This window comes from Cervus elaphus, chromosome 4 (genome assembly GCF_910594005.1).
Source record: "Cervus elaphus chromosome 4, mCerEla1.1, whole genome shotgun sequence".
Taxonomy (NCBI): domain Eukaryota; kingdom Metazoa; phylum Chordata; class Mammalia; order Artiodactyla; family Cervidae; genus Cervus; species Cervus elaphus.
This window is the reverse complement of record NC_057818.1, coordinates 46,122,266-46,149,401: the sequence shown is the minus strand read 5'-3', so window position 1 is coordinate 46,149,401 and position 27,136 is coordinate 46,122,266. Positions and strand designations below refer to the sequence as shown.

Below are 27,136 nucleotides of genomic sequence, written 5' to 3'. Positions count from 1 at the left end.
AGGGAAGTCCAGAGACTCATGTTCTTCACTTTTTAGGGCGAGGAGCCGGAGGCAAAGATTTAGGACACTGCCAAAGCTTGGTTAGCCAGAGGCAGATTTGGGCCTCCGCCCTGGGTCCTGTGCCCTCATCACCAGGCTTTCCTGCCTCCAGAAAACACAGGAGGGCACGGTGGGTCTGCTGGACCATGCGTGTACTGGCTCCTCAATGAGTGCACCGTGTGCATCCCAACGCCAGTCAGGAACATCATGATGGCACCTTGTAACCCCCACTGGTGAAAACCCACTGGTGGGTGTACTTACACCACAGATGTTGGCAAACACTACAAATCAGGCTTTTCTTTGGAGGGCTGGCTTCCTGCACATGATGGGAAGAGCAGCTGAACCAAGGCTGCCTGGCTGTGGCGATCTCATTGCTACGTACGACCTGAACCATCTTAGGGTGCACTCAGCCCAGGGGAACAGCAGATTGTGACTCCAGAGATGGGCCCTTGGCCATCTTCTCTCACTCCCGGGCCATCCAGTGACAACCCTACAAGCCTGGGGATGGTGCTGCCAAGGAATGAACTCTTCTTCCTGGCCCTGAACTGCTGCCAAGGCCCATTTGAAAAGCATGAAAACAGGGGACTCTGGGAAGTAACAGTTTCCTGACATCTGTTAGGCTCCCCCAGCTGCACACAGCCTCACTCTCCAACAGAGGAATGGCCAAGATAGGAGACAGGGCTCTCAGAGGCAAGGAAGAAAGCAGCTGGAGGTATCTGGGATGGGTGCAGGGTGGAGAGCTCAGCAAGGTGACCAGACCTAGATTCTAGGAGTGGCTGGGAGTTGCATGGGGACTGCATGCTCACCCACAGGGAGACACAGCAGCATCCCCCAGGCATCACTGCATCATCTCAGCTCAGGCCAGGTTTCATCATCAACCAGGGGCAGGGGTCACGGCACAGGCGCCAGAGCCGCGGTGCAAGGCGACAGGCTGACGGGCCAAGCCTGGCTTCCTGGCCATCTGCCCTCCCTGGGGGTGGGGGGCTCAAGGCCAGGCCCCACCATTGGCTGGTGCAGAGGGGAGGGCGTTAGCCCAGAAGGGCAGGGTCAGGAGATGATAGTCCTGTTTTTAGGAACTGGTGACATGGAAGACCCCAGCCTCTCCTCCAAAAACATGTGGCATGTCCTTGACCCTGGCTCCCCCTGCCCCCCACACCACATACGCACCACCTGGGGCCTCAAAGACACTATTCATTCCTTAATTCCTCCATCTGTACAACCAACACACTGGGTACCGGGCGGCGCGGGATGGCCGGGACTGGTACACGGCCATGAACAGAAGAGCGAGGCCCTGTCCCCGGGAGCCCTGCATAGACCCCAGACCCCCTCCCCACATCTGAGATGGACAGAGACAGACAGACAAGGCGAGGCCACATGGGGCCAGTTTATTGCAGTTAAATACCTCTCTCTCTCTATTTTTTTTGTCCATTTTTTCCATAAAGAAAATTAGAACACACTCACACACCCAGAGGGGAGCAGGGTTCCAGAAACAAGAGGTGGGGTGGGACGTGGCCTCCCTGCTTGGGTCCAGGCCCCCCGCAGGACCCCCTCCTCCCCATAAGCACCCTGGTCTCAGTACCTCGAGAGTCCGAGGAGGCAGCGGGGTGTGGCAGGGGCTCTGTCCTCCTCCCTCTGGCCTCCAGGTGAGACCACTACAAGTGCTGGGTTGAGTGGGGGCCGGGAGAAGGGAGACGGACAAATGGGGGAGGGGCTATGGTTTCCAAGTTGAGGAGGGTGGTGGGCGCTTATCCACAGAAATGCATTATTTCTCCCCATTTTTTTTGTTAAAAATCTACTATAAAAAACGCAGCTGGGGGAGGGGCGTTCGTCCCTCTCTGTGCTAAGGGCTGGGTAAGGGGACGGTGGGGGCCCGGAGGCGGCCCCCACCGCGTGGTAGGTGGTGTCACTGCCGGGCGCTCTCGCCCACCATCTCCAGGTTGTGCTGCTGCAGCTGGGCGCGGAGCACGGCGTTCTCGTTCTTCAGCTCCTCGATCTGCCAGACACGATGGGGGACAAGCAGCCAGAGCTGGCTCCCCGCGTCCTGGGGTTCCTGGGCGCCCCCCATGCCCGCCCTCCTAGCCCTGTGGCTCACCTGTTGCCGCAGGAGCTCATTGTCCATCTGCAGCCGCTCAGCCTCCTTGAAGGTCTCCTGCATGCGCTGGTTGGTCTGGCGCAGCTCCCGGATGTAGTCGCAGGCCTTTGACAGGATCCCTCCTTTGCTCTGGGGGGCAGTGGGCATGAGCATCAGTGAGCACTGCCTGGCGGCCGATGCCCACCAGTCGTCTCAGCCTGAGACGACTCCAGGGTCCAGCGCTCAAGACGGATTCTCTGCAAGGGGGTTGGGGAGGGGGACACTCACCGCTCCCGTCTTGCTATTATCTGCATTACAATCTGGAATGATTTTTGAAAGCTGGACGATCCAGTTGTTGATCTTGTCCCTCCGCCTCCGCTCCACTGTGGCGAGAACAGCAGGCTGTGTCCACAGCGCTCCCTCTGTGCCCGGGCGAGTCACCTCCCGAGGCAGATGCCATGAGAGCCGAGGCCGCCGAGGCACAGCCGGGCCCACCTGAAGTCACACGGCCAGCAAGTGCAGGGGCCCGACCTGAACCCAGGCAGCCGGCACCAGCCCGCTCCACATGGCTCCTCAATAGGAACCAAGAAATTCAAGTGCCACCCTCAAGTGCCACACATACCCTCAGGGCAGCACTGACAGCTGAGGGCTGCGGGGTTTGTTCTGTTGGCTGGCCCAGCAGGTTTTGAAAAATTTGAGTCAACATTTAAAAATTAGAAAAGTTCACGTAACTGGCCTCTTTTGAAAAAAGGAGTTGCGGCGCAGTGGGCACGTGTCCCTGGGAGGCAAGAAGAGGCCAGAGCCCCTTTACACAGGACCCGGGTGACCCTTTCTGGTCCCCACAGCCCCTGAACTTGATTCTCCATTGTGGTACTCATGTATCCCCAGAGTTCTGGACTCCACAGTCCTGTTTTTCTCATCATTAAAATCCCAGTCTGACCACATCTCACTCCGCTTACAATCCTTCTCCATGGCCCCGGCAGCAAGTTTCAGCTTCCCCGGCTGGCACTGCAGTTCTCAGGGGCCTGGCCCGTCATCAGGGCACTGGGTCACCCAGAAACACCTCCAACCCTATCTTGAAGGCCAGGTTTGACAAGCTACTGGCAGATTTTACTTGGAAAGTCCAGATGTGTGATTTATAACACACTACTGTCTCACTCTGTCTGCTGAGTCGAGTGGCAGCTGCCCCCTGCAGACAGGGCTCGTATGTGTCTCTGCTGTGGCCTGTCACGACTTAGGACAGTGGCCTGGGGGCTGCCTGCACTGCAGCCTGAGACCCCTGGTTTGGGGCTCACTGAGAAAGCTGTCCCAAACTTTCCTCACCTGCTGAGCACAGTACAAGGCACTGCTAGGGCCACACAAGAAAGCCCAGCTGGCCCCCACTCTCACCCTCCTGCTAAGACAGTCCATGGACAGATGCAGGTGGTCACTATAGAGGAGGGGAGACTGTGGGTGGGATTTGGAAAGGAGGGTAGAGGAGGGTATTTTCTCAGGTTTGCGCGACTGGGGGAGAGGGTTGGGATGCGAGTGAGAAAGGTGGGGTGGACCAGAAGGCTGCCCCTGACCCCCCTCCTCTCCTGCTGAGGCCAGCACTGCCCCTCAACCCAGCTGTTCCCTCAAAGAACGTGCCTGGCCACTAGAGGAAAACCTGACTGCCTTCCCCTGGCGCTTGCTTTTGTCCACTCTCTGCTGACCGGTCCTTCCAAGTGCCCCCACTCTGGCCCGGGTGACAACACCCTCCCACACGGACTTGCTTCCTCCCTCGTTCTCCTCTCTTGCCGCCCACAACCTCCCTTTACCACAGGGATAAGAATACTGCCTGCTATCGCCCTTCACCTGACCCTGGCCCTGGGGTCAGTGAGTACACAGTCATGTGCCCCATCACTACCCTGGTGAGTGAACCTTCCCAGCCAGGGCAGCCATGTCTGACGGTCTTTGGGGACTCTGTGGCCCCAAACAGCAGCTGAGCTGAGAGTGCGCCCCAGCCTCCACGTCCATTCTGAGGTGCCAGCTGAGGAGCTCACGAGCAGACGGCTGCCCTTCGCTACCCTCCCACAGCCTGGCATCCTTGAGCCTGGGCCCCACGCTGCAGCCGCATCCCATGCCCACTCCTCGCTTCCTCACTGGGGGCCGGGCTGGAGGTAGGGGACACCTTTAGCTTGGATTCACTTCTTCAAAACTTACTGCTTGCCCTACTGTGTGCAGGGCCCTCTGCGAGGCCAGAGTTCATGGCGGACTCAACCGCTGTCCTGCTGGCACTCACGGCACCAACGTGAAATTCACGTGAGTGGGAGATACTGACACCACAGACTGGGAGTTACAACTGGAGACAGTACCCAGTGCCTGGGGAATGCCATGGCGGAGTACTGCTTTCAACGTGGAGTGGGGTGGAGTGTCTCTTCAGAGAAAGGTTTAGAAAGGAAAGATGGGGGTTGGTTTCTGAGAGGAAGGACAGTAGGCAGAGAGGCATCATGAAACCCAGAAAAGGGGACATGCAAACACTCTGGAGGGTGAGGAGGTGGGGCGGGGGATAGGAAAAGGTGGTAGAAATAGGTTGTGAGGCCCTGAATGCCCTGTCTGTGGGTCTGGACCTCATGTTCTCTTCCCCGAGGGGTCTAGGCCCTCGAGTCTGGGGCCCTTCTTGGCATGTGGTCAGGCCTGTGGCTTGGGGAGGCCACTTCGGCACAACTGAAACGGAGGAAGACCAGTCAAAACCAAGGCCATGTTGGTTCCTCAGAAGGCTTCAGTCACAGCCATACCACCTTTAAAACAACTTAGAGGCAAAATCTGCCAGGACTAATGGGAGAAACGGGCAAATCCACAAATATAACTAGAGATATCAACACTCCTCAGTAACTGACGAAACAAGTAGACAAAAAAATGAAGATAGAAAATCTGAACACTGTCAGCCAACTTGACCTAGTTACCACTGATGGAACACTCCACACACATCAGCAGATATGCCTTTTCAAGCACACACAGAAACTTTCACCAAGATAGACTGTATTTAGGGCCATAAAATAAAGTCTCAATACATTTCAAAGGACTTAAGTTATATACAGAGTATGTTCACTGATCACAACAAAACTAATTTACAAATCAGTAACAAGAAGATACCAGGGGATTTCCCTGTTGGCCCAGTGGTGAAGAATCCGCTTGGCAATGCAGGCGAGGTGGGTTCAACCCCCTGCTTGGGGGCTAGGACCCCACATACTGTGGAGCAACTAAGCCCTCACGCCACAACTAGAGAGTCTGGGCACTGCAACGAAAGATCCCACATGATGCAACAAAGGCCCAACACAGCCAAATAGATAAATGTTCAAAAAAAAAAGATATCCAGAAAACCCATAAACATTCATAAGTTAAACAACACATTTCTAAATAATCCCATGGGTCAGTGAAAAAATAATCAGGAATACGAGAAACATTCCAAATTGAGTAACAAGAAAACACAACGTATCCAAATGGGATGAAGCTAAAGCAGTATAAGACTGAAATCTGCAACTATAAAGGCTTGTACTGAGAAAAAAGAAAGGTTTAAAGATCATCTTGAAAAGCTGGGGGAAGACACCCAGCAAATTAAACCCCAATTAAGCAGAACAAATAAATTGGTCACAGTATAAGGAGGAACCAATGAAATAGAAAAAGCAGCTAAGAAACCAGTTTTCACATAAAGATCTGGATTTCTGGCTTCTTCAGACGTTCGGTAGCAGGGAGCCCAAATTCCGACACAGCAGCAACAGCGGGCACTGTTAGACCACCTTTCAGGCAGGACAGACACACTGACCCCCAGTCACTATTGGGGACCATCACTCCCCTTTCTGCTACACCAAGTATACTGACTTCCTTGGGCCCCTGAAGACATCTGCCTGCAGCCCAGAGATGGGCCCCTGTGGTATCAAGAAAGGTGGAAAAGAGGGAAAAGCAGAAAAGGTTGATTTGAGGTCCGCTTCGGCACAGCGTCTTGGGTCCTGCGGCTGTGAGGGAAGGAGAGCGCAGAGTTGAAGTGGCCTAGCTCTTGGGTCTGGCTGGGGTAATCATGACAGAGATTCATCTTGCTGCTCTGGAAGAAGGAGGCTTTGGGAAGGAGGGACAACGGCAGGTTCTGGTTTGGACACATTGAGTGTGAGATGCTTCAATAGAAAGCATCCAGCAATAGAAATTTGGAACGAGCACCCCAAAATATGGGTCTGGAGGAGCATGAGAGAGATGGAGCAGAAAGACAGCTGTCGGCAGTGCACGGGGTGGGGGAGCCCTGGGAGGACATCAGGGAACAGTCTCATCTTTTTGGAGTCACATACTTTTCTGGAGAAAGCCCGCAGACCCTCTCCTGGGGGAAATGATGCACACCAACAACTGGGGATAGGGACTTGGGGAGACTGACCATCCCCAGGCCTGATGTTTCACTCTCCTGACCACTGGAATAAGGGGCTGGACCCCAAGAGAGACTAACAGCCAAAGCAGTTTCCTAACTTTACCCATCAGGAAGAGTCACCTGGGGAACTTGTTTTAGCACAGACTCTAGACTCTAGCGCAGGGTCTAGACCCTCTCGGACCTACCCATTCAGCATCTCGTGAGGATGACCTAGAGATGGTGATCATTAACAAGCTTTCCAGGTGACCAGGAAGCCCTGCTCTCAGGAACAGGCTCAGAAGGAAAACCAGGGCAAGGAGAGCAGAAAGGAACGTTCCCAAAAGGAGGGGAACAGGCAGGGTCAGATGCTTGGAGTGCAGACAGGAAAGGAAGCCAGTGGATTTGGCAATGAGGTCGTCATGGGTGACCTTAAATGGAGCCGTTTTGGTAGAGAAATGAGCCAGATTGCCAAGGGTACAGGGCGGCTGCCGGGCAGAGGGTGGGTCAAATGTTCTGCAGGTTAGCAGAGAGTGGGCTGGCTGCAGCTGGTCAGCAAGGGCAAGGTCATGAGCAGGACTGGCTTTTGTGGGATAAGGAAGCATCAAGACTTTGGAGCTGGATTAACCCAAGGAGAGGCAGAGTGACAGTAGGGTGGACAGTGACTGGCTCATCTTCCCAGAGTTGCCTGCTGTGGTCTTACCAGGCAGCACACTACACTGGGGGTAGCTGAGGGCTCATGTCTCAACGCGCTGCACCCTCGCTCTGAGCCTCTGGGGTAGTCATGTTAACACATTCGCACACAGGACTGAACAGGCGCAGAGACGAAGAACCAGTCCAAGGTCACACAACTGGTATGTAGCAGAGCTGGGACTGCCCGGGAGCCAACAGGAGACCCCTCAAACTCACCACACCCCAAAACCAAGCTCACACTCACTGCTTCCCTTTAAACGAACCTGACCCCATCATAAAATCCTGATTCATGAAGTCCTGATTCTTCAGGCTTGGCCTCTTCTCCCCTACAGCTTGCCCCCTCCCCTGACGCCCTTTCATGCCCTGTCCTGTCTGAGGCCCGCAGCTGCAGTCACCTCCTATTTTCCTAGCTTCTGGCATCCCATCACCCTTAGTATCCAGTCTCCAAATACAACCCCTCTGCTGACTTCCCCCTGAACCAGCACAAAGATCCAGGAGTGGGGGCCCTGGGAGGGCCTGTGATAAGGCCCATGTGATCTGGCCCTGGCCAGTCCTCCCACGACTCTGCCAACTTCCTCTTTCCTTTCCTGAATTCTGCTCTTCTTCAATCACACCGAGTCTGTTCCAGCTCGGGCTGGGTGTTTGTACTTGCTTATCCCTCGCTGTCTGGGACTATTCCTCAGGATTGTGGCCAGCCCATTCAGGTGCCTGCTCAAGCATCACTTCTAGAGAGGCCCACAGAGCTCCCTGCTGCCATAACGCTCCAAGTCCTTACCAGCCTTATCTTCCTTCACGCGACATATGACTTACGTTCCCTGACGTCTTACTGTACCTTTGTGTAGTTTCTGTCTCTCCCACCAGAATGAATACCCTGTGAGAGCCAAGGCGCCTGTTCCATTATCTGGGTGTATGTGAGGCCTGGAACAGGGGCTGGCACCTAGCACATATATGCTGAGTAAAGGTCTGAACTCCCTGAGCTGCTCAGAGCATTGCTGCGGGAGCCACTCCCCATCAAACACAGTGAGGACTCTCAAGGCCTCACCCTGACATTCAAGGCCCTCCTTGGCCCTCCCAAGCACTCCACAGGGAACCTCTGCTACAACCAAACCAGCACCCCCGGAGCAACCCTTCTCCACCCTGACTTCCCAGGCTTCCCTCTGCTGGACAGGCACTCCCAGAGGCCACCTCCCTGGGGAAATATCACCTGCTCCGCCAGTCAGTGTTCAGTCACACACTACCCTGAGCTACCCTGAGTTTCCTAAACACTCCACGCTAGGTCCCATACCTAGCACAGGGCACATACTGCCCAGCCTAAATCCTCCTTCAGGAAGTATCTGCTGAATGACGGCTATTTGAGTGGAAGTGTTCCCTGGACATGTTCATGCTCCAGCCTCAGCCAGAGACACAGACTTCCTACAATTTCATTTCAGATGTACTCTCTCTCAGATCAGGGCTACTTCTGGAAGCCAGGCTGGCAGTGGGGTGGGGGGCTTGAGCAAACCAGTTGCCACATGGGAAGGCAGGTCCAGCTGTGCCAGAGCAATCCAACTTTCCCAGAGGAGCAGAAAATCCACACATGAATGTGAAACTCGCCATTTAAACTGCTGGGCATTACTTGAGAGTCACCAGCCAGGATGACAAATATACTACAGCTCATGCCTCCTGCCTATATATGCTCCTGACAAGGAACCGCTCTGCTTCTGCCTTCCCAGCATTCAACCAACACCTCTCGAGCACTTGGATCAATAACTTGGCCACTGATCTGTGACTCCAAACACCCAGCTGGGGTTGAGCCCGTGAGGACCAGCAGCTCCCGCCTGACCTTACCTTCATTATGCTGAGCTCTCCTTCTCTCATCCCGTGGCGTTCTCGTTCCGTCGATTTTCCTAGAAGAGAATGGAAAAAATGGGTACATGTTACCTCCAGCCATGTGTCCAAACGTTTATTAAAGAGTCAGGCTTAAAAATGATCTCTGCAAGACAAATCGATATGTAGAGACAGAGAGAGAGAGGAAATGGTATTGTCTTTACTTAAACTAGAAAAGCAAAAGCTGACCAAAAAATACACCAACTGCCTGCTGTGTATTCAACTGCCTGGTTCCCATCCCAGGAAAACTTCTTCCTTGGGTGCCCACAACAGGCCCTCCCAGCATCCCGTACTCCTGGGACCAGATCTCCTGCACATACGGGGAGTAGGGGTGTGTCCGAGGTGCAATTGTCCTCTGCGTTCCTGTCTGAAGTACGTCCTGGGGCGTCATCATGACATAGAACTGGCCTGCAGGGAAAGTGGGGGTTAGCGCTAAAACTGGGGGCAGAGTCAGAACTGGCTAGGGGTGGGGGGGCTTCCCTCCCTGCTAGGCCTGTTGCCTCCCCTGCCTTCCGCCCTGGCCCCTTCCTTCCTTTACCTCCAGCCTGCAAGCTCTGGTCTGTGGTCTGTACGGACACAGCCGTGGTATCTCCCACACTGGACGCTGGGAAATAGGCAAATCGGGCCTCCCCACTGACAGCCTCAGCAGCCGGGCTGCCACCATTGCTGAAGGGATTTTGGATAACAGCCTAGGGAGCAGGAGGACAGAGGCCACCCTTAGCCATCTTTGTTCCCCAGTCCATCCCCTAGCCACCATATTTGATGTTTACTGCATTCTCGACAGAGAGTGGGGAACCCCTGTGTCCCACTCTGCCCTGTATCTCACAGCCCTGGAACTTGATAGCTACTAAGCAATCACTTGGGGAGCTGACCCACTTTTAACTCGAAGAGACTGCCCTGTGACCATGATTCCCATTTCACAAAACAAACAAAAAAAGATGTTCCGAAGGTCTTGCCCCGGGTTTCACCGTGCAAAACAAGAGATCTGACCTGAGGGCCTGAAGGCGTCATCTCAGTCCCACGTGCCCCACCCCCCTGGCTCTCCCCAAGAACAAAGTCAGTGTCCAGTGCCCCTTCTCCATCCCCCCAGAGGATGCTGAGCACCTACCAGTGGGAAGGGCGCTGCGGGACCTGGGGGCACAGAGGCAGCAGCGGGGCCGGGGCGCTGGGTGGCCCCATCCACACCCACCTGGGTCACAGCCTGCTGACCCCCCGCGAAGGCAGCCGTAGACACGACGCTGACGGCGCCTGATGTGTCGCCCTGGCCGTCCAGCTGACCATCAGTCACCTGGACCACGCGGTACGTCACCTGCAGGGGGCGGCAGAGCAGCGAGACCCGCGCTGGGGCCCAGGCAGGGGCCAGGTCCGAGCCCCTCCCAGCCCGCCAGCCCGCCCGCCCGGGACTCAACCCTCCACTTGCCCGCCGGGCTCCGGGCCCGCCGCCTCACCTGTCCTCCATTATTCTCTGTGCGGAACTGGTACTGGATGTTGTGGTCGCCGAACGCCGCCTGCTGGACGCTGGCGATGGCCACCGCCGTCTGCTCCTCCGCCCCAGGCCCGTCCCCGCCTACGGTCGGAGGGTCGCGGGGATGGTCAGAGGTGGCGCGGGCCAGGGCGCCCCCAGTGCCCTCCCGGGCGCAGGTCGCGGCCCCGGTGGGCCCCGCGAGCACTCACCTTCTTGCAGTTCGACACCCTCCTCTGCCTCGGGTCCCTTGTCGTGACTGCGGGGAGCACAGGAAGAAGAGGGGATCAGGGCTGCCCGCGCCCCCGCCCCCTCGCCCAGGTGCAGGGCCCCCATCCCGCCCGGCCCAGTCTGGGACGGCGGCCCTTCGGGGACCGGGGACCGGGGGTATACGTGCCGGTCCCCCCTCCCTCGCGGCCTCCATTTTGAGCTGGGCCGGGCGGCCGCTCGGGATCATGGCGGCCCGGTCGCCAGGCCGAAGGGCCGGGACCAGGGCGCGCGGGGGCACGGGCCGGCCGGGCTCCCTTACCTGGCGGCGGCAGCAGCGGTGGCCGAGGCAGCGGGATCCAGACCCGGGTCCAGCATGTCCATGGGGGGGGTGGGGGCGGGGGGGGCGCCGGGCCCGGGGGGGAGGGGAGGGGAGGGGAGGGAGGGAGGGGAGGGGGCGGGCGGCCGGGGGGGCCCCGAGCCCGGCGCTCACGCCGCGCGGCAGGAGGGGACGGAGGAGACACGGGAGCCGCTCGCGCTGATCACGGGGACAAACAGTGGGGTCATGTGAGGAGGAGATGCCGCCGCCGCCGCCGCCGCCGCCGCCGCTGCTCCAGCAGCCGCCTCCGCCCGCTCGCCCGCCGGCCGGCTCCCGGCGGCTCTAGGCTCCGGGACGCAGCGCAGCCGCCCCCCGCCCGCTGCACGCGGCCCTCGGGCCTCCTTCCCTGAGTAGCCGCCGCCGCTGCCGCGACTTTTTTTTTAAACCCGGCCCGCCCTGGATGGCCGCCGCCTCTCCCCCGGATCGCCGGCTTGCGCGTCCGCCGCCCGGCCTGGCCCAGTACGGCGGCGGATCGCTGCTGCAGCCGCGGCCGCTTTCTATTTTTTCCCCCTTTTTTTTTCCTCCTTTACTTGAGCTGCGCGCGCGCGGCGGCGGCGGCGCGAGCCCGGGGCCGACGCGCGCGAGGGGGGAGGGCAGCCCCTGGGGAGCGCGCGCGCTGTCTGTCTCTGACGGAGGGCGGGCGCGCGGGCCCAGGTCTCGGCTGGGAGCGAGGTCGCTGCCGCAGTCTGCGCGGCCGTCGCCCGGCACCCGCCGGCGGGCCGCCCGAGTGGAACGTGGGCCCGGATGGAACACCGGGGGACCTGGAAGAAGGCCTCCGGTCGCCGGGGACGAGGCAGGCGGCTGGGTTTGGAGACAGTAAAGTAGGTCGGGGGGGGCGGGAGGGGGGGGGCGTTGGGTGGATGGAGGGGAGCGCGCGCGCGCGCGCCCCCGTCGACCGGACTGAAGTGCGCGAAAGCGGATGCCCCAGGCGCATGCGCACGTCTGGGCGGGGCCGGAGCGCGCACGCAGGGCGGGGCGGAGCTAGCGTGGGGCACGTACTCCGGGCGGTGCAGAGTCCGAGAAGGCAGAGCCGGTCTTTTCCTCCTGGCTCGGGACACACGTCCCATGGGAGAACTGGACACGCGCGGCCTTTTGCAGACACACACATCAGCTGTCCGGGCTCCCCACCTCGCGCGGCAAAACAAATGCTTTCCTCCAGACTCAGGACTTGTGATTAGAAGTTTTATTAGTTTTACGAGATCATCAATAATCCCTCCAATTAAAAAAAAAAAAAGTACAAAAACTACATACAAAATGTTGAGATCAGACGACTAAACTTTCCCGACTCAGGGCCAAGTTCTGCAAGGGAGAAAGAAAGAAGGATGTGAGCCGGGGAAGACTCGAGAAGAGGGTCCAGGAAGGCTTTCAGGGCCTCTCACTCACCTTCTTAAGCCTCCGCTCTCGTGAAGCCTGAGAGTCAGTCTCAGAGTAAGGGGGAGGCGCTGGAGGGTAGTAGGCCTCCTCTTCTTCCTCTTCCTCCCTGTAAGGCCTCCTCTCCGCTGGCCCCTTTTTCCTCAAGGCTTCTTCTAGTAGCCGCCCGTCATAGGGGGGGTCCCTGGATCTGGAGCCATCATCCCGAGGGTCCCGGGAGCGCTGGTAGCGGGCCCGAGGGTCAGCGTGAGGTTGCTCCCTAGACCTGAAGTCATCGTAGTGCGGAAAGTGCCTGGAGTCGTCTTGGTCTTGGTCGTAGAGGTCATCGCGGCTGCGACTTCGCGGGGTTGCATAGGCCCGGCCTCTCCTCCCACTGCTTGGGGGAGATCTCCTCCCTGATTCAGCAGAGGCCGGCCGGGTAAAGTCATCCAGAGCATCCACAGAGCGGGCTCGGGGCCTCCCCGCACCCCGGCTGTTCCCTGGCCGCTCCAGGGGGGCCTCTTGCTCCCACCGCCTGGAACTCCGGGGGGAGTGGTGACCCCATTCCTCATCCCTGATGGGGGTGAGGGCAGGGCCCCGTGAAGGCCGGGATCTCCAGTCGTCCTCGTGGAGAGAGGTGACTTCACTCATGGCTGTAGGGAAGGAAGGTGTCTCTTACTGGTGGGAGGTGGTCAGGAGCGAATGTCAGGAGCCCCGGGGCCCCGCGGTGTCACTCACTTGGCTCATACATTCCCAAGGGAGCCCCAGGCTTCTCACCTATTTAGTGATGATCTGCAGGGTTCTGTACACTTCACTGTGGCCATGGTAGGGAATGAGGGATTGTGTTCAGGATGTGGAGCAAGCGTCCCTGGGCAGTTATCAGGGAGACCAGCTTTCCCCAGCCCCCTCAAGAATCCCTCAGATCCTAAGGCTTACCTCGTTCTACACGGCCATTGGGGGGCCCGGGTCGAGAAGGGTCGAAGTTGGCCAGCTCCTTCTCCATGTAGTATAGGACCCGCATGGAGTCGTCCTGCTGGTTGGCCTGAATCCTGTAGCCACTGCGAATCTCTAGGGACAGGAGTTGGAGGTGATCAGTTCCAGAGGTTGGATGCTGACCATCCCCCCTCCCCTATAGGCATGTCCAATTTCATAAGGATTGGTTCTCACCAGAGGTCACGCTGCTGTCTGTGTCACGAAGCAGGGGTACCTGGGAGCTATGGCCACCAACTGGGGGAGACTGGCTGTCAGGAGCAAAACCCTGCATTCCCAGCCCCCTCTCCTCTGCCCCTAACCCCCTCTTCCAACTCCAGACCCCTTAATGGCCAAAGGCCCAGTCTCCCTGCACCCCCCCACCTCCCACCAGCTACTCCTGGCTGTCCCCAGGGCCTTACCTGAGCTATTTCTGTCGAAGTCTCCAGAGTACCCATTGTAGAGAGGGCCCATGGGGATCATGGCTGGTGGGGGCGGGGTCTTGGCAGGGGAGAGGTGGGCATAGGTGCTGGGGGCGTAAATGCTTGGGACACCCGAAGTGGCAGCTTTGCCTGCAGCATATACTGGAGAGAGAACACACAGCATGAGAAGGGCCCCAGGGGCCACATGCCTTCTCCCCAGTCCCCCGTTGAGGAGCTTCCCTGGGTGCTTGGTTGGTTGCTATAGGGTCCCTGAGGTCAGAGGACATGAGTCGCATTGAGTTATCCCTCACAGGAGTTTTAGGATGGGAGGGTGTGCACTGGTGGCCCCAGTCAGGAATGCCAGTTTGTTTGATGGTACAGTGGTTTCCCAACATCTGACAAGGTTTTACGTCAAGCTCTGCTGCCAACTTATCATAGGACACGGCCACCCTGGACCTGTCCTTACAGAGCCAACAGGGGCAGAGGTGTCTTGTAGATAAACACCCATGTGTTGGACCCACAAGCCAGAAACAAGTGGTCCCTTTGACATCCGAGCCCTTGCGCTAGAAAAATGGATCATCTGGGGGCGGGATCCTGTGCCTGCTCCCCTTTCTTGCCTGCTGGGTCCTCCCTGTAGGATCTTCCAGACCCCGAGGTGATGGGAAGCCGTCTTGGGAGCCTCAGCATTCACTTCCTCAGCCAACCAGCAAAGCGTCTCCCCTAGTGTTTCCACCTTGGGGACTGCACCCATCCTGCCCCCGCCCGGTTCTAGGCTTGACAGCTCAAGGGCACATCCTCCCCAGCACCTTCCTCCCTGGGCAAGAGGCTGGGGTCTGGTGGCTGCTCTGAGGCAGAGTCACGGGCCTAGGCAAGTCGCTTCTGTCCCGGAACTCCGATGGGAAGATGGAGTGGGGCATTGGGCTCAGAAAGCTCCCTTCACCCCGATTCAGCAGCAGAAGGCTCAGTGCTCACCCCCACCACACCCCCCACACCGAAGCAGCCCCTCAGCCGTTGGCAGATGTGCTGTTTTATAATTAGCTCTGGGAGTTGCTGCTCTAGGACGGCTCAGGAGGGCTGTGGCTGTGGCAGAAATAACAGGGCCTCTGGCGGGGAGTTAATGGGATCTCAGTTTGGGGGAGCAGGGCCTCAGGATGGAGGAAATGGGGCCCTGGGACTGGCTTTCACAGTCCTGGTCCCTGCCTTAATTAGCGGGGTTAACTGCAAACTTGTTTGCAGCCCTGGGGGGACTCCCACCCCACCTGTGAAATGGACTAACACCCACCCCCCCAAGTAATAAGCAAGATGCCCACAACTAAAAATGCTGAGAGGGAGGGGATGGCCAGCGCGGGCCTCCAGAGAGCAGTGGATTTTATTTCTTCAGGCAGCGGTGAAACAGGTTGACCACTGCTGAGTTCAGTGACCAGAAAATTAGCCAGCATGATCTGAGCCGTGGCCCCGTGCTGGGTCCTGACACACAGCGTTTCCCTTAATGCTCATGACACCCCGTGATGGCAGGACCCTGCAGAGAAGGAAACCAGTTGCTCACCTGAGGTCACATGGTGTGAGTGGCGGGGGCTCTAATTTGCATCCTGGCCCTTGGTCATTACCGGTGCTGACAGCAGCAATGTCTGGCAGCTGGTGGGCGTGGAACGCTCTGTGTAGGCCAAGCCCCACTCTAAATGCGGGACACACCAGTTCACTGGGTCCTGACTCATGCTGTAGAGCGGGCTCTGCGTGGCCCCATTTTACAGAGGAGGAAATTGAGGTTGAGAGGAGAAGTCCTTCACTGGACTTCCCAACAGGTAAAGGGGTCCAGCCAGGCCTCTAACCTCCACCTGCCCAAGCTTGTGATGACTGCCTATGATTTTACCTGTACTGTGTTACACTGGAGTCACGGAACGTGGAAACCTTAAATGTAAGGATGCTAACACACATCCATCTGAGCCACCTGGGTACTTCTTTCTACCACGTGTTCACTCTTGGCCTAGAAATGAGCAGGTGCCCTGAGAGGGGGCAGGTCTGTCCCTCTTTTGGTCTCTTATAGTCTAGGTGCTCCTAACATGTAAAGTTCTTTCTTTCTAGCCGCCAGGGTCATCTGTTCGTCAACCAAAGATATGGTGAACTTGACAATGACAAAGGAAAAGGTGAGGTACCCTCACTGAGAACTAGTAGAGAAGCATGCTCTCACGGCCTACTTTCAGTACAAGGAACAAGAGAGCAGGTATGTCTGGGTGTAACTGGCCTGTGTGAACTTCCATGTCAGAGTTGATGGAAACTTCCCAATAACTGAGTACAGAGGTGCTCTCGGCAGCACTACCTCCCCAAGGCGGGGAGTGGGGAAGCAGGAGGAAGGAGGCTCTCTCTTCCTTTCCCGCCTCTCCTGTTTGCTTCTTCCCCCTCCACCTCTGGTCCCATGTCTAATCCCAGACCCTCTCTGATGCGCTGGATGGTCCTTAAACGGCATCCGTGGAAAAATCCAGCATCCTTATGTGGATGTGGGTTGTTAAAAGGTGCTTAAATTTGGTGGGGCTGTAAACCTCACTTGGTTTCTGACCTTTTTCACTTCAGATTTTGTTTTTAAAAGGACTTTTACTTCCCGGTGAACAATGTTTTGTACTACTTGAATTTTTTTTTTTTTTTTACCTTGTGCATAAATTATACCTTCAAAAGGAAAGACTTGAAATAAATGAAAAGTAAAAAAATAAGTGAAGAGTTGAAGTATGTAAATGATAATGTAAAGTAGCAGGTCCTCTTTGGCCCACTTTCCCCCAAACTACTCCCCTCATGACCTCCAAAGTGACACTGTCCCAGGAGGCAGGCAGATGGGCGCCTCCTCCCCTTGGACCCAGGACAGATGCCGAGTGGGAGGGACGTGCGGCAGGTGAGGGGTACTCACGGGCCTCGGGGCAGCAGCACTTTTCCGGGCAGCAGGGGCACCTGACGTAGCAGCAGCAGGTATGGGGGCAGCACTGACACCAGCAGATGCCCAGCAGGAGGACGACGAGGAAGGCAGCCAAGCAGACCACGACCACGAACAGCCAGTCTGCGGGGACACGAGAACTGGCCTTGAGCCAGGAGGCCTGGGAGGGAATAGGGATGTGGGCACTGGGGCAGGGCCTGTCTGCAAAGCCCATCGGGGAAGCTGCAGCCCCAGCCCTTGTTGGAGTTTCCACGGCAGGGGCTGGGGTGCAGCCACAGAGGGATGCCCGCTCCACTACAACCCAGGTCAGCCCCAAGGTCAGGGAACCCACCCTGGGCTCATCTGGACAAGGCAGTAAACAAGAGCAGACCTAGCCAGAAGAAGATGGGCTGTAGCCTTGAGAGGGGACAGAGCCAGCTGCCCAGGCCCCGACCGCTAGAAGACCACCACAGACACCAGTCACAGGAGCCCCCTGTCTACACCCCAGGCCCCTTGTCAGCCAGCCCAGCCCACCCCACAGCCCAGAGCCAGGTAACCAGATGCCCGGAGTTGGCGGGGTTATTAGTGGGGCCCGAGCAAACTGTTTAGAAAAGGGGGAGGATACTTAGAAGCAATAAGTGGTATGTGGGGGGACTCTACCCCCGTACCTTCCATGGGCCCCGCCTGAAAACCAGGTAAGAGCTCGGCCACCCCCGAGGTCCTGCCTGGAGGGACAAAAGAGAGACAGATTATGCTGACCAGGGCCAGCCCAGGCCATCCCTGCCCTGAAGCCCAGCTCCAGGCTCATCAGGGTGGAGGTGTGCTCTGCAGAAGAGACGGGGTAGGTGCCTAGGAGGGTCCTAGCATGCGGTTCCTGCCCTCCACACCCCCGTCCCCTGTGGGTGCTGTCTTCCAGAAGGCTTCTGTCACATGATTCACTTACTCACTGTCCCCACAGGGGATTCTGTTGCCCAGAAGGGTGCCAGGACACATCCCATGGGCTCAGGAGGTGGGACCTCAGTTTGGGATTCCATCTCTTCCACACCCACATGGTCCTACCATCCCAGGTAAGAAGGACAGTCCTAGTCCATAAGGCTCAGGAAGACAGTGCACTAGGGCCCAGGAAAATGTTTTAATTATAAAGTCTGAAGAAGAAAATGTAATAATACTGAATACATAGTAACAAATGGTCTTTGTAACAATCTAACTGTAAAAGAATTTTTGTTTTTAATCTGGAGGAAGAGGCCCTTGAAAGCAAAAGTGCATACATTCCAGGGGACCTCTGGTGGTCTAGTGGCTAAGACTCCATGCTCCTGCTCCCAGTGCAGGGGCCCTGGGTTCAATCCCTGGTCAGGGAACTAGATCCCACATGCTACAACTAAGAGTTTGCAACTAAGAAAGACCCATCACAGCCAAATAAAAATAAACATTTTTTTTAAAAGTGCCTTACAGCCCGTAAAGGTCACAGCATGGCCCTGGTTCTCAGCCCACCAAGGTCCCCTGTGCAAGATTTATGGCCCAGCTGGTGCCTCCTTTAGGTGCCACCCACCACTCTGTGCCACACAAGTGCTGTATCTCAAGGGGTGTCCACACGCCTGGCCGTACATCAGCACCCCATGCCGCCTGCCCCCAGGACGGGGGTCCAGCAGGTAGAACGGTGGTTCTCAAAGTGTGGTCCCATCCCGGAGGCCATGTTCCTGATAACTAAGCCACTGCCCTTTTTACTCTCCTTCAGTAGAGGTACAGCAGAGCTTTCCTGAGGCTCCATCACGTGTGATGATGTCAATCGCTCTGATGGTAATACTTGTGTGCCAGTTTCAATTTCTAATATGTTAAGCAACTGTAAATGTAACCCACAAAAACATAAACAAACCTTCTTTGAAATCCTGAGTAATCTAAGTGTAACTGGCTCCTGAGACTAAATTTTCAGACATGCTGATGTAGACTGTGCATTTTACAGAAGAACACGCGCGAGTTCTGTGGGCCCTGGGTGCATGCATTCTGTCACGCAGACGTGAACTCTCGTCACGTGACCTGAGCACCCTGGGGCGTGGTCCCCATCATGTGGGCTCGTTCTCACGTGTGCCACCTTGCATCACGCGTGTGATGATGGCAATGTGTGGCCCGACAGCATGTCACATATAGCACGTTCCACATGGGACTATATGTGTCCACCGAGAACAGAGCATCTGGCTAACAGCAGCATCCCTTCCACACGTGGCGGGGGGGCCTCACAGCAGGACAGGGGCTGCTGGCGGGTATCCCAGCCCACTCCTGGGCACGTGGGGGGAGGGCTTGCTTGAGGGGAGCACTAACTATGCAAGCCACACAGCACCATCCCAGCAGGGCAGAGGGACCGCGGGGTGAGATGTGGCCTTAGGTTGGGGAGGGGGCGCAGCTGAAGCGGCCTCTCGATTACACGCACCATCACCCCTCCGGGCTCAATGCCCATCACTCTGACCATTTTTGTGCTTTTAAAAACTGAGACCAGGAAGGGGCAGAGGTCCCATTCCTCTCCACTCTTGGTTTGGCTCTGGCTTATTTAAGATGCTGCGGGGCAGGCGAGGGGGTCCCTGTCTGGGGTGCAGGGTACAGAGAAGCCCAAGTGACTGGTGGTGCTGTGAGGGGAGAGCGAAGCAGGCGACAGAGCCCAGAGAGAGGGCTGGAGGGCAGAGGGCGGACACACAGAAGTAGCAGGAGAGGCCCATCCCCAGCCTGTCCCTCAGGACCCAGGCTCACCCAGGACGATGAGCTCTGCGTAGGCCTCGTTGTTCCCCTGGAGGTCCTGGGCCGAGACCACGGAGCAGTAGTACACGCCGCTGTCCCCCCAGGCTGTCTGGTCGAAGGTCAGGTCAGCATCTGCAGCAGGGGGCACACGGGTGAGGGCCCTGCGCTGGAGGGGCGCCTGGGGGGAACGGGGCTGGGGCAGGGGTGGGGGATTCAATCCCTCATCCTGAGGGCCTGACACCTCTCAGGCTCTGTTCTAAACTGTCACATGGGGAACTTCAGCCTGTGAGGTGGGACTGTTATCTTTCCTGTCTTGGAGAGAAGAGCAGTCTGCTGAAATTACTGATGAGCTATAGAGCTGTGGCGAAAACGGGAGTGGTAGGCCGGGATGGTCTGACCCCACTCAGCTATGGCCTCCACACACCCCCATCCCCCTCCCTTCCCCTCCCTATCCCACCTCTCAGAACAAAAGTCACCCCCCTGACTCGACCCGCTGTGGAGCCTACGACAGACCCAGGGTAAGGAGGCAAAGATAAACAGGCCAGATTCCAGGAAGCAGGAGACTCCCGCACCCAGCAGAAGGCAGGGGTGTGAGGGAGAGACTTAGACCGGTTCCCTCCTCCATCCAGCTATCAGTCCACACATTCCAGGTCACGGCCCAGGGCTGGGGATGCTCTCCTGACACAGCCCCAGGCAAGGAGCCTGTTAATGACAGCGACAATGAAAGTCTTTCCCCACATCCGGTTTCCTCTCTACTCCTCAGGCCCTAATTAGTTAAATCCCTCAGCCATTCTGCAGGGTGGGGCCCGCTGGGCAACTCCACCTTGAGCCTGTGGAGCTCTGGACATAGAACAGGCCAGAGACGTCCTCACAGAGCATCCTCACAGCCCTTCTCCCCACCTGCTCTGGCTCCCGGGGACCTACCCACCAACTGCCCCACGGACCGCCAGCCCTTCCCCAGGGTGGCTCAGAGGGCAGCCACTGTGTGTGCCTCACTGCAGTACCCAGGAGGGAAAGAACCAGAGCCTTCTTCCTGCTTTGGAAAGAAGACCTCACATCCATAGTAAAACCTCCTTCCAGGGCCTATCGCCACCATTCCAAGGGCTTCCCCGGTGGCTTAGCGATCAAGAATCCGCCTGCCAGTGCAGGAGATAAAGGTTCGATCCCTGCGTCGGGTAGATCCCCTGGCGAAGGAAAAGGCAACCCACTCCCGATTTCTTGCCTGGAAAATCCCATGGACAGAGGAGCCTGGTGGATTACAGTCCATGGGGTGGCAAAAAGGTTGGACACAACTTAGTGATTGAACAATGACAGCACGCCATTCCAGCGCTTCACCATGGCCCACAAGGCCTTTGGAGCCATCTGACCACTGCCTACCACACCAGCCCCCTGCATTCCGTCCTCCTCTACTGGCCAGACCCCAGACACACCGGCCTGCTCATTGTCCCCCACGATGTGCTGGGCTCACCCCGCTTTGGCGTGCACCCCGGCTGTTCCTCTGGCCTGACTCTCTGTTCTCCGACCCTCACAGGGCTGGTTCCACCCCGCCTGGCACAGCTCCCCTGCCCTACTGCCAAATTCTATCAGCCTACTTAGGGGCTGACTGGCCGTGAGCCCATCCCCAGGGGAAGGTGGGCTCCAGGCAAGCAGAACCTGGAATCCCCAGGCCCTGGTCAGTATCTGGAAACCAGCCCCTTTCCTCCTCACACTGACTTTCCTCAGCGTTCTGGACACGTGGCTGTCCTCAAGTAGGCACATGATACAGTCATTCAGTATTTGACGCACTCAATGCATCTGATGTTTCAGGCAGTATCTGAAGTACTGCCATACTAGAGAGCAACAGTTCTCAAAAGTGCTCCGTGGAGCCTTGGGTTCCCCAAGACGTTTTCACAGGGGGTCCCTGAGGTCCAAGTTATTTTCACTATAATAGTAAGATATTTGCCTTTTTCACTTAATCTCATGAGTGTAGTGTGGAGTTTTCCACAGGTTACAAGCACATGTTATCACAATATACTGAATGCAGAAGCTGCTTTGAGAATCCAGCTTCTATGCAGCCAGACTGTAAGGAGACGTGCAAAAATATAAAAGCAACGCCATACATTTTCATTAAGGTTTTTTTGTTTGGGGAATTATGGTTATTTTTTCAGAAAAGTATGTTATTTAGACCAATCTATAGTTTATTAGGGCTTCCCAGGTGGCGCGAGTGGTAAAGAACCCACCTGCCAACGCAGGAGACAAGAGATATGAGTTCCATCCTTGAGTCAGGAAGATCCCCTGGAGGAGGGCATGGCAACCTATTCCAGTATTCTTGCCTGGAGCATCCCACAGACAGAGGAGCCTGGTGGGCTACAGTCCAGAGGGTTGCAAAGAGCGGAACACTTCGCACAGCTCGTGAAGCGGCTTAGAACAGCATGCATACTTTGTTATCATCATTAAATAATTTTTTCAATTTCTCACTTTTCTAGCTGTAAAAACAAAGTTCTTTGAGGACCTCAGTAAGTGTGCAAAGTGACCCTAAGACCCGCATGTTTGAGAACCACTGCTCTAGAGGACAGCTAGGAATCCCCGCCCAGACAGGGCTCAAGCTTCTAACTGGAAAGAGAGACAAATAAAAAATTTAAACATATTGTGCTTCAGATGGTGATAAGCAGCACAGAACTCAGACGGGAAGTGCCTCTGTCGTGGAGGTGGCGACTGAGTTTAAAGTGACGGGAAGGTAGGGTGACCTTGGGCACTGACGCGCTCCTTTATGGTCAAGCATCCAGCCCCCAGTAATTGATTTTTCACTATGTGTTAGGTCCCTTTGTATATATTCTTTCATGGAATCATCCTAAAACTCTAACCTACATTCTCCCAAATCCTCTGAATTCTCTGTAACACCCTCTTGGCCCATCGTGTATTCCACTTGTATCTTTGAATCAGACTCTGAACGCACCTCTCTAAAACCAGAACCCTAGACCAGGGCCCTGCCCAAAGCTGGAGTGGGGCTTGAAGGCAGCCCCTGCCCCCTCCAAGAGCTCCTAGGCCTGAAGCTGAAATCTGGTCCTGTGGGCCGGATCTGGGCCTCAATGCGTTTTGTTTGGCCTATACTATGTTTTCAAAACTCACGAAAAACATGGCTTTCCGGCTTCTTTTGATCCGTTCTAAGGCCTGAGTTCACCTCCTTCCTCCCGGCCGCACCCTGTTCCCAGTCTGGGTCTGGTCCTGACATCACCTGGGCTGGGCATTGCTCGAATTGTTTTAGATAGAGGGAGAAAATGCCAGGTCTCCAGCTGGGCACAGGAGCTGGGCTTCCCTCCACCTCCCTGGGCCTCTGGTTCCTCATCCGCACACAGCAGAGGCGGCCCTCGTGATCTCAGAGGTCCCACAAGCTGCCAGGTCCAGCGTTACCAAGTGGGGGTGCACACGGTTCCCAAGCAGCCTGAAGAGGTAGAAATAGGGCCCCGATCCAGGCACCGAAGAATGGAAGTGGAAGCGGAACCACCCAAGCAGAGGCACACCACTCTGACTTCCCCAGGACGACTTTCACTTTTAAAACCTGGGTGGCTGGTGAGCCTAGGAACAGCGAAGGCCATTCTGCTTTTCTCCATCCTCAAAGCTGAAATGGAGGAAGCTCCCGTGGCTACTGGGCTTCCTGAAGGGACATACACACAATGGATGTTTATAAATCATGGCCTGTATCAAACCCAGGCCCAGGTCAAGACAACTTGAAAACCCAGGACCTGTGGGCCTCTGGAGAAGGAAGAATTTGCCCCAGATGGAGCCGGAAGGTCACTACAATGACGGACTCAGCAAAGGGGACATGATTCCAGCCAGCCTTCAAGGGCACTCTCAATACGGGAGTTGTCCTGACAGTGCTGTCCGGTCATACCTGATCCAGGCTGGAGAAGCCCCTGGATTATGGGGTAGGGGCCTATACAGGCTGAACACCCACCCCCCCAACCCCACCCCACCCCCACCGCCGAAAGTCTATTATCCACAGGAACAGCTGCTCAAGGAAATTCAGGGCCAGCAAGGCTAGTCCCTCCCTGAAACAAGACTGAGAGGCTAGGTCGCTGCCCATGGTCCAGACAGAGACAGAAGGGGTGTGCTCTGGGGCCTGGTCCCCTAGGCTCTGCAAAGGGATGCCCCCTTCCCTCCTCTGCCCCCCTGCCAATGATTAAAACACTCATCCTTCATCCCTTGCCCGCTGTTGCCCATCACCCTTCTCTCTGCCCCCTGGATTCTGTAGGGCCCAGTCCCAGTTCCTCGTCAAATTATATTCACCACAGTCTTGAGTCATGATCACATATCACCCAGGTGGGTTTTCTTTGGAGCACTCTGCGGCACCTTCTAAAATCCTGTTACTCTTTTGCTGCTTATTTGTTGCCTATTTGATCCCACAGAGGTATCACCTCCTTGATGGCAGGGATCACCTGTCCTGATCACCTCTCTAGCCCCAGCAACTACCATAGCTTCTGGTGCTTAGAAGATGCCCAATAAAGGCCAAGTGAATGGATCAATGAATGAATGACTTCCCCACCCCTAACCTGGTCCCAAGAGGCACCTCCTATGAGCAGGTAGCATGACGGTGAAGGACAAGTGCTAGGTTCAAATCCCAGTGCCAGCCCTTTACTGTGTGTGCACCAAGATGAACTATTTGATCTCCCTGTGACTCAGTTGTCCTGAGTGTAATATGGGCATAAAGCACCTGGCAAGATGTAGGCTTTCTCCACTAATATCCCTCACTCCTTCGGTTCACTCCTGTTACCTCCTCCAGGTGGGTTCTTTGCTGACCTTTCTGGGCAAGCAGAGGGGTTATTAGCTTGGAGACTAGGCCCCAAAGGGCTGACTTATAATCCCACTAGCTGCGTGACCCTGTGCAAGTCACTTTAACTCTCTGGGTCTTTGTAAAGTGACAGCAACAGAAGCTACTTACTCCATTATTATCATCTGAATGAGCTAATTCACATCAACCTGGATTAGAGCCTGGCACACAGGAGCCCTTTTATAGGTTATTAGTTACACGCGTGCGTTTGTGCTAACTCGCGTCCTGCTCTCTGTGACCTATGGACTGTAGCCCGCCAGGCTCCCCTGCCAAGGGATTCTTCAGGCAATACTGGAATGGGTTGCCATGCCCTCCTCTAGGAGATCTTCCCGAGCCAGGGATTGAACCCACGTCTGCTGTAGCTCCTGCATTGCAGGTGGATTCTTTACCACTGAGCCACCAGGCAAGCCCCTGTTACTATGTAAATTTTACTTATTGTTGCTGATGTTACAAGTATTATTATAGAACCCCTGCCCCTCTCTCCATTACCCACTTTTCTTCACCTTTAAGCACTTGAAAGTACGTGTTTATTATTGTTGTTCAGTTGCTAAGTCGTGTCTGACTCTTTTTTGACACCATGAACCATAGTCTGCAGGCTTGTGTTTGCCTTATTTGTCTGTCTCACTGGAATTCAAGCTCCAGGAGGGAAGGCCTTTGATAATTTTGTTTACTGCTCTATTTCCAGGGTCTCAAGTGGTACCTGGTATACGTTAGGTGCTCGATGAATCTTTGCTGTTAAATAAAGGGATGGGTGGATGGGTAGAAGGAAGAATCCATCCCTCGGCCAGTGCTTTCAGACACCTATGCTGATAAACCTCTGAGAGGGAGCCTACACCACCACTCAGGCCCACCCCGTCCAATCCCGCGTACTTCCTGTGATGGTGATCCTTCGGCCCTGATAGTAGTCTCCCAGGGTCACGGCATTGCCCTGCTTGGTGGCCACAACCCTGACGGTGCGTGCGCTGTCCTGGCACTCCACGTAGGGGTTGTAGCCTGGGTTACCAGCCGCCAGCTGGGCGTTGAGCTGGTTATCAACACTGGCAGGAGAGAAGGCATCAGCGATGCGGTCCCGGCAGAAAGACTTGTACTTCCAGATCACGATGGGCGCCGTGGGGGTCGAGGTCGACTGGTAGGTGCAGGGCAGGGTCACAGGTTGGAATAGGATCACCACGTGGTAGGGGTCTGACACAGTCACCTGGATGGCACTGGTGGGGGCTGAGGACAAGAAGAGAGTCAGCAGAGGGACAGCTGTGAGCGCAAGGAAGTACTTCAGCAGGAAGGAGCCACATCACTTGTCACATCACCAACATTTACAAGTGTAAGGTTTTAGAGAGTGCCGGGCACACACTGTTCCTTAATCCCCAAGGCAGCTCTGATAATCATGCCCATTAAGAGACCCAGGGGTTGAAGTGGCCACTGCAAGGTCACACAGCCTGATTCCTTGGAACATCCTGACCATTCCTCTAACCAGAGTGCAGCCTCTGAACTGCTTCCAGTCCCCTCTTCCCTTGGCCACCCTCTCATGGAAAGGGTCTGTGGCCTGTACAGACAAGCCCAAATGGCCCCCCAAAAGCCCACAGTGCTCGAGGCCCACCTTTTCAAAAACAACCAAGTGTTCCAAGTTACTCCAGGTTTTGTGAATTGGGGGTGGGAAAGGCCGGGGGATTCTGGAGTTGTTTGGATTGCTTCGCCATATAGTATCTAAATCCCCAGTTATGTCACCACCAGCCTTTCACCTTGCCCTACCCAAAGCCATCTCAAATGAATATGCCAAAAGTGCTTGCTGAAAGATAAAAGTCCCCCTGAAACCCCCTGCCCAAACAAACATCAGATCCAGCAGAAGATGGTTTCTAAGTTAGTTCATAAGTCCGTTTCACCAGACTCTTAACGCAGATATTCTTACGACATGACTGGGTTAGGGAGTGGGGAATTTTCAATACCGCACCCACACGACGCCTGGGCGCTGCTTCTTGATCTCACCCCCTAGGAATCGTCCGATCCAGCCCTCAGGTGCCTTCTCCCTGTTACCCCAAGACTCAGAAATCCCGACCTGCTACCGAGTCCTCACCCCCGCCTTTCTCAGTGACCGGGTGGTCCTTCACCCCTACCCCACAAAGGGTCCCATTCTCCCTGCGGCTCCCGGGTTCGCTGTCCCGGGAGTTTCACTTCCTGTTGTCTCTGAACAAGGGCGGGGGAGCGCTCTCAGGCACGAACAGAGAATTCCTCTCTCTCTGGCGCACAGGGATCTCCGGAGACCTTGGGGATCAGGAGGTCTTAATCTCTGCGCCCCCCCTCCCCCAGTTCTCCTGCCTCCGGGGCGCTGTAGAACTCCAGGCATCGCCCTTCTAGAGCGCCCTCCCGGCGTCCCGCAGCACCAGGGGCCCCGCGCTCCGTACCTGTGCACAAGGTGCTCAGAAAAAGCCACCCGAAGACGACCGCGCCCCAGCTCAGGGCACGCGGGCAGGACTCCAGTCCCCCGGAGAACTGGCGGGCCAAAGGCGCCATCGCTGCCGTCTGGGCGCGTCGCGCCCGCGCGTCCCCTCCCTGGTACCGGGAGGGTAGGGGGCGCGGCGCCCACCAAGACTGGGAGGGGTGCCTGCTCCTCCCCTTCCCGCTTCCGCTCCTTGTCTCCATTCCAAGCCCACTCTACCCTATTCTAGGATTTTAACTAGAGGAAACCTCGTGGATGAAGAGCACGCGTCCAGCTTGCGGGGAGAAACTTGCTTGTCCCACTGTGGCTCTGCGAGCCACTCCACCCCCCCGTGCCTCCGGGGAATGGATCGGCCCAGGTACACAGGGTGAGAGCGGAGGGCAGGGCTAGGGGGTGGGCGGCGGGGAGGGGCTCCCCCACCTCCCTCCCCGGAAGTGGGCTGACCCAGGTGCGCTCCGGCCCA

At 56.4% G+C, this 27,136-nt stretch overlaps 2 protein-coding genes across 4 annotated transcripts; both read right to left on the bottom strand.

Annotated features, from left to right (window-relative positions):
- Positions 1–1,397: 1,397 nt before the first annotated feature.
- On the bottom strand, positions 1,398–11,906 carry USF2 (upstream transcription factor 2, c-fos interacting). 2 transcript variants are annotated; one of them, XM_043893659.1, is made up of 10 exons: positions 11,012–11,906; positions 10,695–10,741; positions 10,469–10,587; positions 10,129–10,329; positions 9,559–9,709; positions 9,341–9,428; positions 8,982–9,040; positions 2,399–2,493; positions 2,132–2,260; positions 1,398–2,032 (listed from the first exon to the last, which is right to left on the bottom strand). In XM_043893659.1, exons 1-10 carry the CDS (start codon positions 11,071–11,073, stop codon positions 1,943–1,945), a joined length of 1,041 nt encoding a protein of 346 aa, XP_043749594.1. In that variant the 5' UTR covers positions 11,074–11,906; the 3' UTR covers positions 1,398–1,942. The 2 variants fall into 2 exon arrangements, with proteins under 2 accessions (XP_043749594.1, XP_043749599.1); XM_043893664.1 differs by having other exon boundaries at positions 10,210–10,329.
- A 330-nt stretch (positions 11,907–12,236) lies between these two features.
- On the bottom strand, positions 12,237–27,076 carry LOC122687179 (lipolysis-stimulated lipoprotein receptor-like). Of its 2 annotated transcripts, XM_043892555.1 has the most exons (10): positions 26,639–27,076; positions 25,113–25,457; positions 19,448–19,567; positions 17,377–17,433; positions 16,706–16,852; positions 13,810–13,971; positions 13,586–13,645; positions 13,355–13,486; positions 12,452–13,071; positions 12,237–12,367 (listed from the first exon to the last, which is right to left on the bottom strand). In XM_043892555.1, the coding sequence occupies exons 1-10, from the start codon at positions 26,874–26,876 to the stop codon at positions 12,332–12,334; spliced, it is 1,917 nt and encodes a 638-aa protein (XP_043748490.1). In that variant the 5' UTR covers positions 26,877–27,076; the 3' UTR covers positions 12,237–12,331. The 2 variants fall into 2 exon arrangements, with proteins under 2 accessions (XP_043748490.1, XP_043748491.1); XM_043892556.1 differs by lacking the exon at positions 17,377–17,433 and having other exon boundaries at positions 26,639–27,075.
- Positions 27,077–27,136: the final 60 nt, after the last annotated feature.